This window comes from Neolamprologus multifasciatus, chromosome 19, assembly GCF_963576455.1.
Source record: "Neolamprologus multifasciatus chromosome 19, fNeoMul1.2, whole genome shotgun sequence".
NCBI lineage: Eukaryota > Metazoa > Chordata > Actinopteri > Cichliformes > Cichlidae > Neolamprologus > Neolamprologus multifasciatus.
Genome location: NC_140457.1, coordinates 22,742,711 through 22,757,093, shown reverse-complemented (window position 1 = coordinate 22,757,093; position 14,383 = coordinate 22,742,711). Strand labels below are relative to the sequence as shown.

The following is a 14,383-nucleotide window of genomic DNA, read 5'->3' as shown; positions in this document are numbered from 1 at the left end:
TTATATACTACAGTCGATTTTTGTTATTAGCTGTTACCTTGTCACTTCTGCAGCTGTTACGTCACATTATCGTCTCCCAAAAACACTTTGCTTGTCTTTTGTGAGATTTTTCAGCATTTTTTTCCTATTTGTTGGCGTAGTGCGTTTGACCTTTCAGGGCCACCGTAGATGTCAGTGTAAACACTTTGATTTACTGCAAACTAATTAGAGCATGGTCAGAATGTTTCATTTGTGGTCTTTTTGATTGCTTTGTTTAAAACATGTTAAAAAAAACATGTTTTGTTAAAACATGGCTGTTTTGGTTGACACTGACTTTCTTTTTAGGAACAGTTTTGCTTGTTTGTGTTTATTATATTTCAAATAATTACACATCATTCAGTGTTTACATGTTCTTTTACAACTTGGGGTTGATGTTGAAATGTGATAGTGAGCACCACAAGGCAAGCGATTTAAAAGACAAACAAATAGCAAAAGCAAGGGAGTGAAAGAGTGGGGTTTTTTTTCTGTTTAATAGAAAACATTACATGGAAGAAGGAGCTCTGTCTTCTCCGTGATAAGCTGTTGTGAAGTTTTCCCTTGTCTGGGTCAAAGGTCATGAAGAAGACGCTGTGGCACTCTATATGGATTGTAAAGCATAAACTCTCTGTGATTTTAGCCTTTTAAAAATATCTTTACAAGAGTGGGGTGGAGGTGAAGAAGGAGGCTGAAGGAGAAGAGAATGCAAAACAAAGCAGTGATCCATCCTATTATCTTTGGGCCTATTTGTCTACATTAGTCAGATTAATTTCTCAAAGCCGTGCCACTGCTACAGTAATTTATTTATTGCATGTCAGAGTTGAGAAGCAGGCCACAGCTTTAGTGTCTGGGAATTTATTTGCTGCTGCTGGTTCGACTGCAGTGTTTCCAGAGGGTACAGCCATCCCACTCCCCCCCCCCCCCCTCGGTCAGTTCTCAGGAAGGGCTTTAATGCTGTGTGTGTGTAAATATGAGAGGAGAAAGTGTTGCGAGCTCTTATATACACACATTGGTGTTATGCACACGCAGCGCAAAGTGTAAAGCCAGTTTTTCTGTTTAGCCAGTTGTTATATGAACATAGGCTTTGGCTGAATGCATCTTGGAATACTAACTTATTTCTTGCATTAAATGGTGTCATTTTTAGAGGTGCATTTTGCTGGACAAAAATAGTAAAAATGACTGTTAAATGTAAGAGAAAGTTTGCAAGCAGGCCGCCATGTTGGTTTTTGCCCAAAATCTAGGAGCAGGGTTTGCATTTGCATGGTTGCACGAGGCCGTAGAAGAGAGATAGGCCCTGTCGATTATCTGTTACGACACCGCCCTAGTGGCCTGTCCATCAAGCGTCCAGTGCTGCGAAGCATTGTGATTTCTTGCGTGCAAGAACCCCCTCTTGGGACATCTCCCATAAGAGGGTACAGCTGTGTGAAAATGTTACGAGAGTGCCAGAGTGTCCTACCAAGTCAAATTGCAGTCATTGCTTTTAGAGAAAAACCGATATGATGGTTTATCCATGCATGAGGCCGACGTGTAAAATCACCAGCACATTTATTGAGTGTCTGGAAGGCATGATGGTATCCACTAAGGCGTACTGTATACAGTGCACATAACTGGGCATAAAATGCCCTTCTCTGTCAGGTTGTACCTGAGCACGGCCAATTGCCCAGGCACACCTCCAAAAGCACACGTGCCATAAACAGACAGACACACATGTGTGCGGGCATAAACAAATACAGACTCCCTTCTGTTACAGCACCAGCTGAACTGAATCCCTACTCAGACACACACACGCACACATACATACAGACACCCAGAGGCATCCAGGTCTTTGTGCCACTTCCCTAGCTACCTGCGAGACAGCCTGTGTATCCTGCTGGTATGAAAGGTAAGCCTCAGAGAGACGGAGCAGAGAATAAATGTGTAAAATGGGTCAGAGCCTGAATATCATTACTGCCCTGCTCCCCATGTGTATTCTTACTGTGCCTGTGTGTGTGTGTGTGTATATCTGTATGTGTGAGAGAGACAAGCTGTGATGAATTTGAGTGAAAAGGCAAAAAGAGCGTGTGCCTAGTGCTGTATGTGCGTGCGTGTGTCACTTTAGCTGCATTCCCACTCGGGGAGTTAAACTCAACTCTCCAGAGTATAAAGACTGCCATGGGAAGGATCTCAACTTGTCTGTTTTGGAAGGTTTTGTGTTTGAGCACATTGAGAGGCAGTGTCAGTAGTGTGTGAAGCCATGCCATGGCCCAATTTTTCTTGTCCGGCTCAGGAATTCAAAACACAAAGCCAGAGAGACACAGGAAGTTATCTGTATGCAGGCAAGATGGTGGCATTCTCCATATCCATATCCTCTGTCGAGGTAAAACTATAAATATTGTACGAGGCTAGCATCAGCAGCAGATCCAGACAGTGTTTACATGGTGGATGGGGGGGGGGACTCATCCCCCACATATGGATGAGTCGCTGATAAAAAGGAGATATTGGTATTAGAGAGTCAGGCGTGTCAGACAGCCTGCAGCGACCGGAGCGCACCGCCGAGCCAAATCTCCATTCAGGCGTCTTCGCTTGATAGCCACTCATTGCCAACGCTGCACACATGCGGCATTGTCATGAAATTGTGCTCAGTTGGGGATTTTGAAGGTTGGAGGGGTGGGCAATTTGTGCCTGCAGATCAGTAGTTGCATCTCAGCACGGGATAGAAAGGTGGGTTTTTTGTGTTTCTGTGCATGTTGCTGACACAAACAAGAACAGTAACAGTAAAGCCTCTGTTATCCACGGCTTTGAAAATGGTGTGTGTTCACCAGGATTTGAGAGCCTTGTGATGTATACTTTTTTCTTCTTTTCCCATTTTCTTTCCACAGTCCGTCCCAAAACCCATCGCCCTCGAGCCTTGCTTTGGCAACAAAGCCGCCGTGCTCTCCATCTTTGTACGGTTACCCAGGGGCACCGGCGGAATCCCTCCTCCAGGACAGTCTGGTAAGACGCAGCCTTTAAAATCCTTCACTTGTTTTTCTTTCCTGACTTGTTTGTTTGATTGAGCCTCACTTTTTTACATCATCTTTCCTTGATCTGACTTCCTCCCCCCTCTGTTATGTACTGTAGCTTTGGTCTTAGTCGGTCCATGACAATTTTGAGCCTTTCAGTCTTTTTTCAACGTGGTTCACTTCCTCTTTCTTCTGTTATCCAACACTGACTTTATGATCCAGCCTCCAGTGTATACGCACACACACCAGCTCCAGTTTTAAGAAGATGAAACTGGTGATCTTGATTCTTAATCTATAGATTAGTTACATTTTTATTTAATATTTGTACAGGATAAACCTGCAAAATGCTTCCAAGTTAATGCATTTAATATACATGGATAAAAAATAATTGAGAGCTCACGCATCTATTTTTTCCCCCAGGCCTATATATGTAAATAAAAAAAAAATTAGGATGCAAGGACCAGATTTGGGTTTTGGTGGGACGGATCAGCATTTAGAAACAGAGCACAGTGAGAAGATGACATAAAAATTAGGAATTTAGAGATTTCTTGGTTCCTTTTTCAAAATATAGGAAGAAGAGAATATTTAAATCAAGCACGCAAACTGATTTGTGACGTGCTATTTGCACTGATATTTAACGCTGGAAAAAAGCATGTATTGTGCCCTGTATTAGCTCACTTGCGGCAGCAAAACCTTCCAGCCACTCTTTAGTTTTTAGCAGTTGGAGAAAGGAGAGAACGGAGGGATCACGATGTGGATTTTGGACCCCATCCTGAAAATAATCAGGCCTTGGATGGACGTCAGTCTGGGCAATACCTTTACGTTAACAAACTTAAAAAAAAAACACAAACATTAAACCTTAAATTGAATTACACTCAAATTGAACCGTTGTGATTTCAGGACCATGGAGAGCACTCAAGGTTTCACAGTGATCTCATGAGCTCTACTTGACCACATGACTGATTTTAGTGGTGGACCTACTCAAATTCAGCTGCGTGCACTTTGGACCAGCCGCCAGCCTCTCACGGGGCATTCGCACTCTCATTCACACCTATGTGCAATTTAGAATCACCAATTAACCCGACCTCACTAACTGCCTGTTTTTGGACATCAGCTGACTGTGCCTGTGTTTGGAAAACAGCACAACAGTTGTAAATTACTCGCAGAACCAACCACACCTCTGAGTGCTACTTGGGGATTGCGTGATTTTTTAGTCTCAGCAAAATCATGCACATCCATCTCGACAGTGGTCTAACATGTTTACAGTAATTACTTCATGTAGCACCATCGTTTTGATGTGGATGTATTCATTTTTAAAAACGCTGCAGCTTGAAAGCAGCAGTGCTATTCCTGGTTTTCCTCAGTTACTGCTCTTCACTCCCTCCTTTTTTTTCCCTCTTCCTGTGGCGAAATGAAGACTGCTTGTTGCCTACCTTCATCTACTTGGTGTGTTAGGAAGCATAATGCAGCTATATCCATGCAGACTTCTTCTGTGCTTGATTCCTCTCTATCCTCTTCTTATCCTCATTGCTTTAAAGTGCAATCTAGTGTTTTTCCTGTTTCCCTCTGCTCCCTTCTTTCCCTTCCTCCTCCTTTTTTTTGCCCAACTTCTGACTGCACTGAGAATTGAGTCCATTACTTTCTTTCATCCTCTGCTCTGTCACTTGCTGTCTTTACATTCCCACCCATGCTTCATCTGTTTTCCTTATCTTTCTTTTCAAGATCCTCTGATAAGACCCAAGTGCTGCTTCCCTTCCCTTTTCTTAGTTTTTGTTTCCTGCTCTCTTTCTTTTACTGTCTCAATAATTCAACTCGCCTTTCTTTCAGTATTTTTTCCTCCTCTGTGTTGTATAGCTCTTTGCCTCCCACAGTTGCAGTCCCCAGACCATCAGCATGCCTAAGGCCCTTATTAATTACCACATTGTCCTTTTGTCATAACAAAACTGTCGCGGCTCTCGATGTAGCTTTCCCTCGGGCAGCTTTTGTTGAGACCATGTTAGCCGTGTTCCTCCCATCTCCTCGTGCCCTGGGGGGTGGGGGGTGTCTACCATTCTAATGCTTTTAACTTGTTCCCCATCCGGCCGTGTTGCTTTCAGATCTTTAAACTGCTTTCAGTTTTTCAGCATCCCAGCCTCATAGCACTCTTTTCATAGCAACCAAAAGGATATCACCATCACAGATTATCACTGATTTCTATCTTCGGCTCGTTTAGGTGATTTGAGCCATCCTGCACCCTTTTTTTTTTTTTCTTTTTCAATCAATAAGAAACTAGTATCTGTATGATTTCTCAGCATGCGATCCCTAGCGCAGCCGCTTTCTCTTTTTTTGCCTTCACTGTTTACTTGATTGCAGTAAATGCATCTAATATTGGTGATGAATGGAGTTTGCTGGTATTTCATGGCTCAGAGAATGTTATTAAATGTTGATGAAGTGTGGTGTAAGTTAATGATTGCCAGCTCTGCACGTTTGTGTACGTGGTTGTGAGTTGGAAGTTGTGTGTTTTACTTTCCACACATCAGCAGCTTTCCCCACATTACAGTTACTGCATTAAGAGTTAGCCTCATATTGCAAGTGTAGCCTAATTAATGCTGGGTTTTTGAGACTGTTACCAGTGCATACATTGCAGTGTCTTAATTTTTTTTCTTCTTAATTATAAACGATCTCCTCGCCATTTTAACATGGCGTAGCATTTAACTTCTCTCCATCTAATTTAACTTATATGCATTTCCTTATTTATGGGTCAGTTTCTACTTGATCATTTATCCTCATTCCCAGCTCCACATTTGTATTCTTGGAGGTTAAAAGTGCTAACATCACAGTTTATCCTCTGTCTTAAAGGTCACACTGTTTTTTAGGTTTTTTAAGTTGTCTTCTGATTGGCTGCCTCTCGCCAAAAAAAAATAAAAAAATAAAAAATCTCTGTGCTTGAGGTGATCATATTCAGGGGTGCACATAAGTGGTGCGCAGGTGCACATGCGCTGTTATTTTGACAGCACAGGTGCACCTGCGGACCACTTATGTGCACCCCTGATCATATTACATCATCCCTTGTCTTTTGTGGAGCAGTGTGATTATTTGCACATGTTTGAAACTTTGGACATGTTTTATATGTTATACAAAGTTCACAGGTTGATATGACAGAAAATAAGGAAAAGCTTAATAAAAGTAATTCATGTTTGTAGTTTTATATCTTTTACTTTAACTAAACGAGTCCTCCTGTGTGTGCGCAGGTTTGGCCGTGGCCAGCGCGCTGGTCGATGTATCCCAGCAGATGTGTGTGGGGTACAAGGAGAAGTCTGGCGGACTGAGGAACCGTAAACAGCAGCCCACAGCACAGCCATCCACCTGCATCTGACTGCATCCCCTGTCCTCTTCTACCATCCCAACAGCAAAAGCTCTCCCATCAGCCTCCCCCACCCTCCCCTCGCCTCAGCCCCATCCTTCAGAGACTCTCACCAGCTCCGTTCTGGCAGGGAGAGGTGCATGCTGGGACGCAGGACTTGAACGTTTTGGTGAAGGGGGCCGAGACATCTGGCAGACTGCAGCCTCAGAGGTCTCCCCCTTCCTGTCCTCCTACAGGAACTTTGATGCTTGGAGTCCCCTCGAACCGATCGACAGAAACTAGACACAGAGAGGGGGGAGGGAGGGAGGAAGGAAGGAAGGGACAGAGCAGGTGCTGACCCCTCCCCTCCCCCTCAATGAAACATTTTACATTTGTCGACACCACCTCGTTAGTCGAGGCGGCCACGGCTTGCTGCTAGAAGAGATCCTTGTCTCGTAGTTTTTGACAAAACGAAAAACAAAACAAAAAAAATCCAGAGACTTTTGCGACCGTCTATGTTCGCATTTTATTTAAGTTATTGTTGTTCTTTCTTTTGTATTGTGTTATTTCAGAGGCAGGGACAAAACTGGAAACGCACACACAAAAACGCATAACACACACTTCAGCAAGCCCTTGTACCCATTTGTAGCCCATTGTCACCTGCTGTCATGTTCACAGCTCAGCACTGAGGGCTGTTGTCACTGGAGTCCTGCACAGTTTGGCCTCCGAGCAAGCTAACAGCATGTTCAGTCTTCCTTTAATGAGGATCCACTGTAGGAGGTTGCCTGTGTAGCCAGAGCCCATTTAAAGAGTGTGTGACATTTCAATCGGCCTATGTGTCTTCTCCCGCTGCCCACTCTTGCGGCCTGTCTGGAGCTTCTTCTCTCTGTCTCTGGCCATTTGGCTGCCGAGCCGTCCGCTGCACAAGGCAAGACCGCTGCGATGCAAGACCGCTGCGATGCAAGACCGCTGCGATGCAAGACCGCTGCGATGCAAGACCGCTGCGATGCCTCACCCGTGCTGGCCGGCTGGCTGCTGGATCGCCAGTGCAATTGAAACTTTTCCAGCTAATTACTCTTCCAGTTCTAATGAAAGCCATTGGCAGTATGCAAGGCTCGCACACACACACAGAGCTAGTAGTAGTGGTGGGGTGGGGGGAGACCTCTGGCAATTAAAAATCGTCCTCGTCCTTGTCTTCCTATAGATCACGTGACTCTGATTGACTGAAGTGATTTGGCTGATGTTAGTGACCGCTGCCAGGGCAACTGTTGGGCTCTGAGACCGTTGCCTAAGAAATCCATACCTTCTAATTACTGCTCTCATTTCCCAAAATGCAATGCATCCCTCCTACCCCCGGGATACCAGCATCTCCGCCGCTCTTATCGTGCCATTCGATTGTGATTGTTCCACATCTGTGATCTATCTACAACCGCCCAATTAGCCCATACAGCAGCGACGTCTGTGCCCTTATCGACGCGGCTACAGTGGAGCTGCTAAACCCCTGCGTTTAAATGGTAAAGTGCAGTGTTTTTATTTTTGCTAGCAGCCAGAATGCATGAGTCAGTGCCTGTTTCTTTAAGAGCATCGTTTTTTAAAAATGGACTTTTGAATTGGCCTCCGTGTCACAGAAGACCCTGGTTATTTATTCTGAAAGAAAAAAAATTGTCTCTCGAAATTATGTTGTCTTCTGGTCCCTCAGCTGCTTTTCCCTGCACTTGTCTACAGTCTACATCTAAAATATCGGTCCTGCTTTTAAAGCAGCATTACTTCAAGTGGGAAAATGAGGGAAAATGCAGAATAAAAAACCCCAAGGCAAACACAGAAAAACTGAGATTGGTAGATTAAAACAGCTGTCACAACTAAAGCGTCAAATTTGGGTTTGTGCCATTTTTTGCTTTAGTTTTTCTTTCTTTGTTCAATTTTGCTTCTAGCTATATATGTATCTTATTGTTCACATTTACAGGATATAAGTTGTACACTGCAGCACTTTTAGGCCTTTGACACATTTATTGGTCTATCAACCTATAGGAAATACGGTGCGTCTCCTGCAGTCTCGTAAGGTTGTAAACTTCCCGCTCTCTGGGAAGTGCAGCAATAGAACAATTTAATAGTTTGCATTCTACCCTAAAGAGCTCTTTTTGTTTAGTTCCCGGCTCTCACATGTGCTCAGCATACTAGAACTTCACACCGCCTGGTTAAAGGGCACACTTTTAGCACTGGGAAAAGGTCAGAACAGAAAGCATGAACAAAGCTGACATTCTGTAATTATAGAGTGCCGCGTGCGCTCGTGACTCCGCTTGGCGAGCGTCACGGCGCGGAGAAGCCGGCTCCGTTCATGCTCGTGCTTTGAGGAATCAAAGTGCTTCACCTGCAGTCTTTATCAATTTTCCTCTGCTAGAATAAAGGGTTTGTTTTTTTTTACCCAACATGGGTAGTTCGATGTTTTGTTGGGTTGTTTTTACAGAATAAAATAATATTAATTATTATTATTTATATTAAGCTGAGGCTCTGGATGTTGTAGGGCGTTTTGGTAATAACCAACTATTATTACATGAATGTGATGATCACAAAGAGTCCTTCTGAGTTCCACAGAGTATTTTTATTTAGTACTTTTTCAGTCCCTTTGAAAACACCTACCACCCTGTCTCAGAATGAAGGAGTTCTTTCACCTCCAACCATTTGAAGGTGGAGTTCAGTTCAAGAAACTCTGATAAAATGTGCTATGTTGACCATTGGAAGAAGAAAATTACGCTTTGTGTGAGATTTGGCTTAAAAGTGAGACTTTACAATAACCTGTGAGGCAAAATTGTGGCAGAGACACGACAGACACGCGGCTCGCAAACTCCCATTAACCGCCATCAAAGGTGGCGATGTGCTGCCAACACTAAAATGCCTGAACGGCACATGAACTACATCTGTATTTCCTCTGCAGCGTCAGCAGCTCTGAGATCTGCCAGCACCTTTGCATTTTTGATTTCTCTGCAGGTTAACTTTTTCACTCCGCAGCAGGCCTGTTTCTGTTTAACATAAAACACTAGCTGTTCACGATGCTCAATCGCTTTACCGTACTCTCCAGTGACAAAACCTGCAACGGCAGTCGTTTTTCATCATTGCAAATATGATTTCGTTGCATTGACTCTCTCCATACGAGTGTGGTGTACAACTGCTTCGACTGTACTGCAGTAATAATTTCATGAAGATTGTTTGTTTTGTTTTGTTTTCTATAAATGAATGTAAAATCTGTGCAGCCAAGGTAAATCTGTAAACTGTAACTCACCGGGGATGGTTTGTCGCCACTTTCTTTCTTTGGCCGTGGGTGACAGGGCGGTGCAGTGGTTAATGCAGACGGCAGAGGAACTGTGGGATGATGGGTTCAGACCATTAAAGAGCGAGTTGTCACTTTGAAGTTTTTTTTTTCTCCTTTTTTAAGAAAGACACTGAGCTTGTAAAGAAGATGTGAGGTCTGCATGCCCAGTCAGCCTACTGTGATCTTCTTCTGCTTGATGGTTCAAATGACACGGATCCTGTGTCGGATACTGATGTCTTTGAGATCATGTTGAATGTTTGTGTTTTTGTGTTTAACCTCTGTGCTACGATTGGCTTAAGAAACTCAAACGAGACTAAAGTTTTTCCAGATTTTTGACATGTATATGAAACCTGTTTATCTGTAAACATGTTTGTTGTCAGCAGCCTCACACCGGACTCCTACACAAGTCCCAAGCATTCAGCAATTAGATAAATTTAGAAGTAATATTGCAGTTTCAACATTTATCCAGGGCAGTTCATCCCTGGTCCACCCACACGGCTGTTTTCATTAATTTTGTTTTGCCGATCAGGCATCTTCTCAGGACTGTGTTGGCGTGTACAGACTCCGAGTTGTGCGTTTGCACGTGTTAGGACAGGACTGACTTACAGCTTAATCGTAGGGCTGGACAGTGTGACCTGATATCTAAAGCATGTCATTACTTTTCACTTTAATAATAAATGTAATGACATGTTTTATGTATCATTAGTGCATGATGCCTCATTCTTGGTCTTGGCTAATTGCAGTTTGTCGGGTTCATAATTCTGGGCTTGTGGCCCAGACTGTATGCTGTAATTGGATAAATTTGGCCTGTGCGCGCATTCAAAGCATATTTAGCTCTACAGAACTTGAAGAGAAGTCCATTCAGCCAACTAATGCTTTAAAAGCCCTACTTAGTGTGCTTCAGCCATGCCGAGCAGCAAACGCATTTGCACTCAGCAGGGTGAAGCTACGCCCAGCTGCAGCTACTGTTGTCCAGTTAGGTCGCCCCATGATAACCTCATCTCCCCCCAATGATGACTGATGGACAAAAATGTCTTGCTGTTTTCATCTCAGCTACATTGTGGCTACGTCCACACGTATACGGATATTTTTGAAAACTGAGATTTTCCGTTTTTGTTTAAAAAAAAAAAAATCCTGTCCACACGTAAATGCAAAATTGAAGGAAAACGCTGCTAGGAAAATGCCAAAGCAACAGGTGGCGATATATTCCTAACCGTGTAGAAATGTTGGCCAATCAGAAGTCTAGAAGCCTCGGTGGGAAAGAGTAAACAAAGATGGCGCATAGAAGCAGAACTGAGTCCTATGTGTGGAGGGACGCACAGTGTGACGTCAAAATAGGCGCACACCTTTCTCCGTTTTCCTCATCCACACATAAATGCAAAAACAGAGTTTTCGAAAATATCCACCCGGGCGGGCATTTTTAAAAAACTCTGTTTTCAGTGACCGAAAACGCCGTTTACGTGTGGACGAAAGGCGCAAACGCATAGAAAAATCTGCGTTTTCAAAAATACCCGTGTACGTGTGGGTTTAGCCTGTATCTTCTAAATGAACAACTAATAACTATTTTTTGAGATTAGCCACTTTTTGTGGTCTTCTGTCTGCATTTAGTCGCCTTTCGTTAGTGTTAAAAGCACCGCCTTGGATTTTTAGTCAGTATTCCTCAGATGCATCACATGCACCTTTGACGGCTTGCAAACATACTGAAGGATTTTACTTTTGCTTTTGCAAAGCCAAATTTTAAAGGTGCAATATGTAGAACACCTTACTCTAGGGTGGCAGTGGGAAGGTCAGTGTTTTTGCATTAGCATTAGCGTTAGCAGCTAGTCTGGATCCTAAGCAGGCTTGTTTTTGTTTCTTAGCCTGACTTTCTTTAAAACTCACAATGAGGCACAAACAGTTCTCATGTCTGCCGTCTGCTGCTCAAAGTTCCCGGTCCTCAGTGTCCGTATGAAAGAAAAGTTTTTTGTTTTGTTTTGTTTTTTTTTCTCTGATGCTGTGCCGAGTGCAGACTGGATGCATTAGTGCAAAGTGCAATTGTGTAAAAGTACGGGTCAGTGTTGGCAGGTTAGCATGCCAAATTCAGTAGATATGTGTGATGTATACACTTCTTTGGAATAATTAAATCTATACATATTGCACCTTTAAATGTGCTAACCTGCACGGCATGTTTTTGCTCTGATGCATTGCTGCTTTTTTTTCTTTTGTTTTTCCCCAGTGGATTAGCATCAAATCACTGGGGCAGACGTGTTTGTGTACAATTTTAAAAAAAAAAATTGCTGATGCGTAGCATTAATGATAAAAAAAAAAACCCTACAGGGTACCTTTAAACGCGGCTCATGATGGAAATCGATTGCGTCCTGCAGTCGATGCTTTACAGAAAGGTTTCCACCTGTAGACCAGTGGGGGTGGAGCTACTCTGGTGTCTGTGCAGTCAGGATAAGCTAGCAGTCATTTAAGCGCAAAACTGGAAACTGTACTCAAAAGATGTTAAGTATTTGTAGCGGAAAGATTTCAAGTGTAAAAGAAAACGTAATCATTCAAATTTCTGCTAAAATAATATTTGGCAGCAACAGGAAAATATTTAACCATCCCAGATGAAAACCAGTCAAACATAACCGTGCTTTCAAATTACTAAGAAACATACCTGCACATTCATTTTCTTCCCCTCTTATTTACTTTTGGAGTCACATTTTAATCAAACCCTTTACTTGGAATATAATAGTTTGAATCTATCTGTAAGGCATTTATTGTAAAGCATCTATGGGGGAAAAGGGCCTGCATTTGCTAATTTAGTCTTGCCATCCTTAAATAGTAAATGATTATACCTCTACAGAGCTGGAAGATGGCCTCAGTGTGCCCTATTTTGTTTGGTGGATTAGTATTAAATATTGCTTGGAGGAGGGTTGTAAAGCTGCAGGAAAGCTGCTTTTTGTTTTCAACGGTCAAACGTGGAATCACTGGCTTTTTTTCCTCACTATGATGTGTTGAGGAATCTCTGCCAGCATGGCGGGAACGGTGGTGGATGCATGAGAATATATATATGAAATGCCTTTTTTTAAAAAGTCAGAAATCCAGCTCCAGTATGTGTCTTGTGTTTTCTGTAAGACCAAATTGATGCGACAAATCAAAACCTAAGAGCACAATACACTTCGTTTTAACGTCAACGTGGGCAGGCCGAAGCTAAATCTGTTGACTTTCTCCCCTTGGTCTAAACGCATTAAAGCCCAGCCCTGTTGGTAAACATGAACTTTAGCGTGTGCACTCTGCTGATGTCGCATTACGAGAGTCCTGGATCCTAAAGTTCAGATTTTCCAACCGATTACCTCCCACTACCATTCGGTGTTACCAGGGTGTGAAGTGCTCCTGAGCAGCTCAAAATATCTGAGAGGGAGTGCGGAAGTTTGCAAAGGGAAACGTTTAAAGCGTGTACACTGTCACTGCCCTGTTTACCTGTCCATTTTTTTTTTTTTTTTTTTGATTCGAATAGATGGGCAGCTTTCTCTATTTTGCTCTGCTTTCCAGGCCTCAAACTTTACTAGGGTAACACTGAAACTTTACAGTGGCCTTATTTCACTTTATTAATCTCTGTATTCGCTGGTAGAAATGTACAGCAGATACATGTTCATGAAGTGTGTTTAGTAACTGGAAACGTTCCTAATATTCACAAGTAGACACTAGCAGCATTAACCTGTACTTAAAATGCTGTAACACCTAGGCTAAAGCATCTGAATAAGGTCATTGTAAATTCAGGCATTACCCCCTCTAGTTTTTCCTCCTCCTTCCTTTTTGTATAGAGGCATTATATATCTTGAGGAAGTAGGCTGTTAATATGTATAATTTAGCAGTTGCTGTTCTTTTGTAAATAATGAGAAAGTATTGTGAATGACATTTGTTGAATGGTTTAAAAAAAATCATTTATGGCGAACCTCTCTCGGCTTTTAAAAATGTGACTACAGTGCATATTTTGTATGTAAGACAGCAGAGTAGGATGAACAAGCATTACTAGAAGCTGATGACAACTACATGTAAAACTTGAGGATAATAGCTTACTGACCTTGTAATTATTGATGTACATAAAAGAATGACAGAACTTTTTTTTTGTCTATTATTAAATGTGGAAATCCAGCCATTGCTGTTTGTCTCGATAACTACGAATAATTAATTCTCCTGCAACACTTATTTGAATGTGCTCGTTCGGTGCCAGAGGGATGGTGCTTCAGACTGTGCACAAATTCGGCTAAGATGTCTTTCAAGTAAGTACACTCAACTTGAAACGATTGTCTTTGATGCTGTAATTCCAAAACAAGCCCCTTTTGCATCCCCTAGAGGATGTAATGTTCGCCTCGCAATGAAAGCAGCCGGTATTGAAAAATTTATGTTTACAGCAGGATGAATTTAAAAGCTGTGGAAAATATGACAAATCAGCTTAGGGATGGATCAGAGTGAAGGCGGGGTTCCTCCTGTGCTGTAAAATTACAAAATTTCATCTCCACTCCCGTTCTAAGTTCTGAAATTTATACTTTCCTACCTGCTGCTTAATACGGGGTTTGCAACGTTGTATTTGAACACACCACAACACTTCTTTTGATTACAGTAGAGGCAACGCACAGTGCTGTTTGTATGGAAAACCAAAGGCGGCATATCGACACAAACACCTCGTACCAACTGTCGAGCACGGTGGTGGATGGATGATGATTTGGGTTTGTTTAGCAGCCACAGGTTCTTGGCACCTTGCAGTCATTTTGTCAACATTTTGTC

The 14,383-nt window shown here is 42.6% G+C and overlaps 1 protein-coding gene across 1 annotated transcript in view; it reads left to right on the top strand.

Annotated features, from left to right (window-relative positions):
- atrn (attractin) overlaps positions 1-7,293 on the top strand; it is a 128,079-nt gene extending 120,786 nt beyond the window's left edge. Inside the window, exons 28-29 of the mRNA XM_085142425.1 lie at positions 2,874-2,988; positions 6,227-7,293. Coding sequence (XP_084998551.1) covers positions 2,874-2,988; positions 6,227-6,351 — 240 coding nt within the window. The 3' untranslated portion in view covers positions 6,352-7,293. The remainder of the gene's footprint in view (positions 1-2,873; positions 2,989-6,226) is intronic.
- Positions 7,294-14,383: the final 7,090 nt, after the last annotated feature.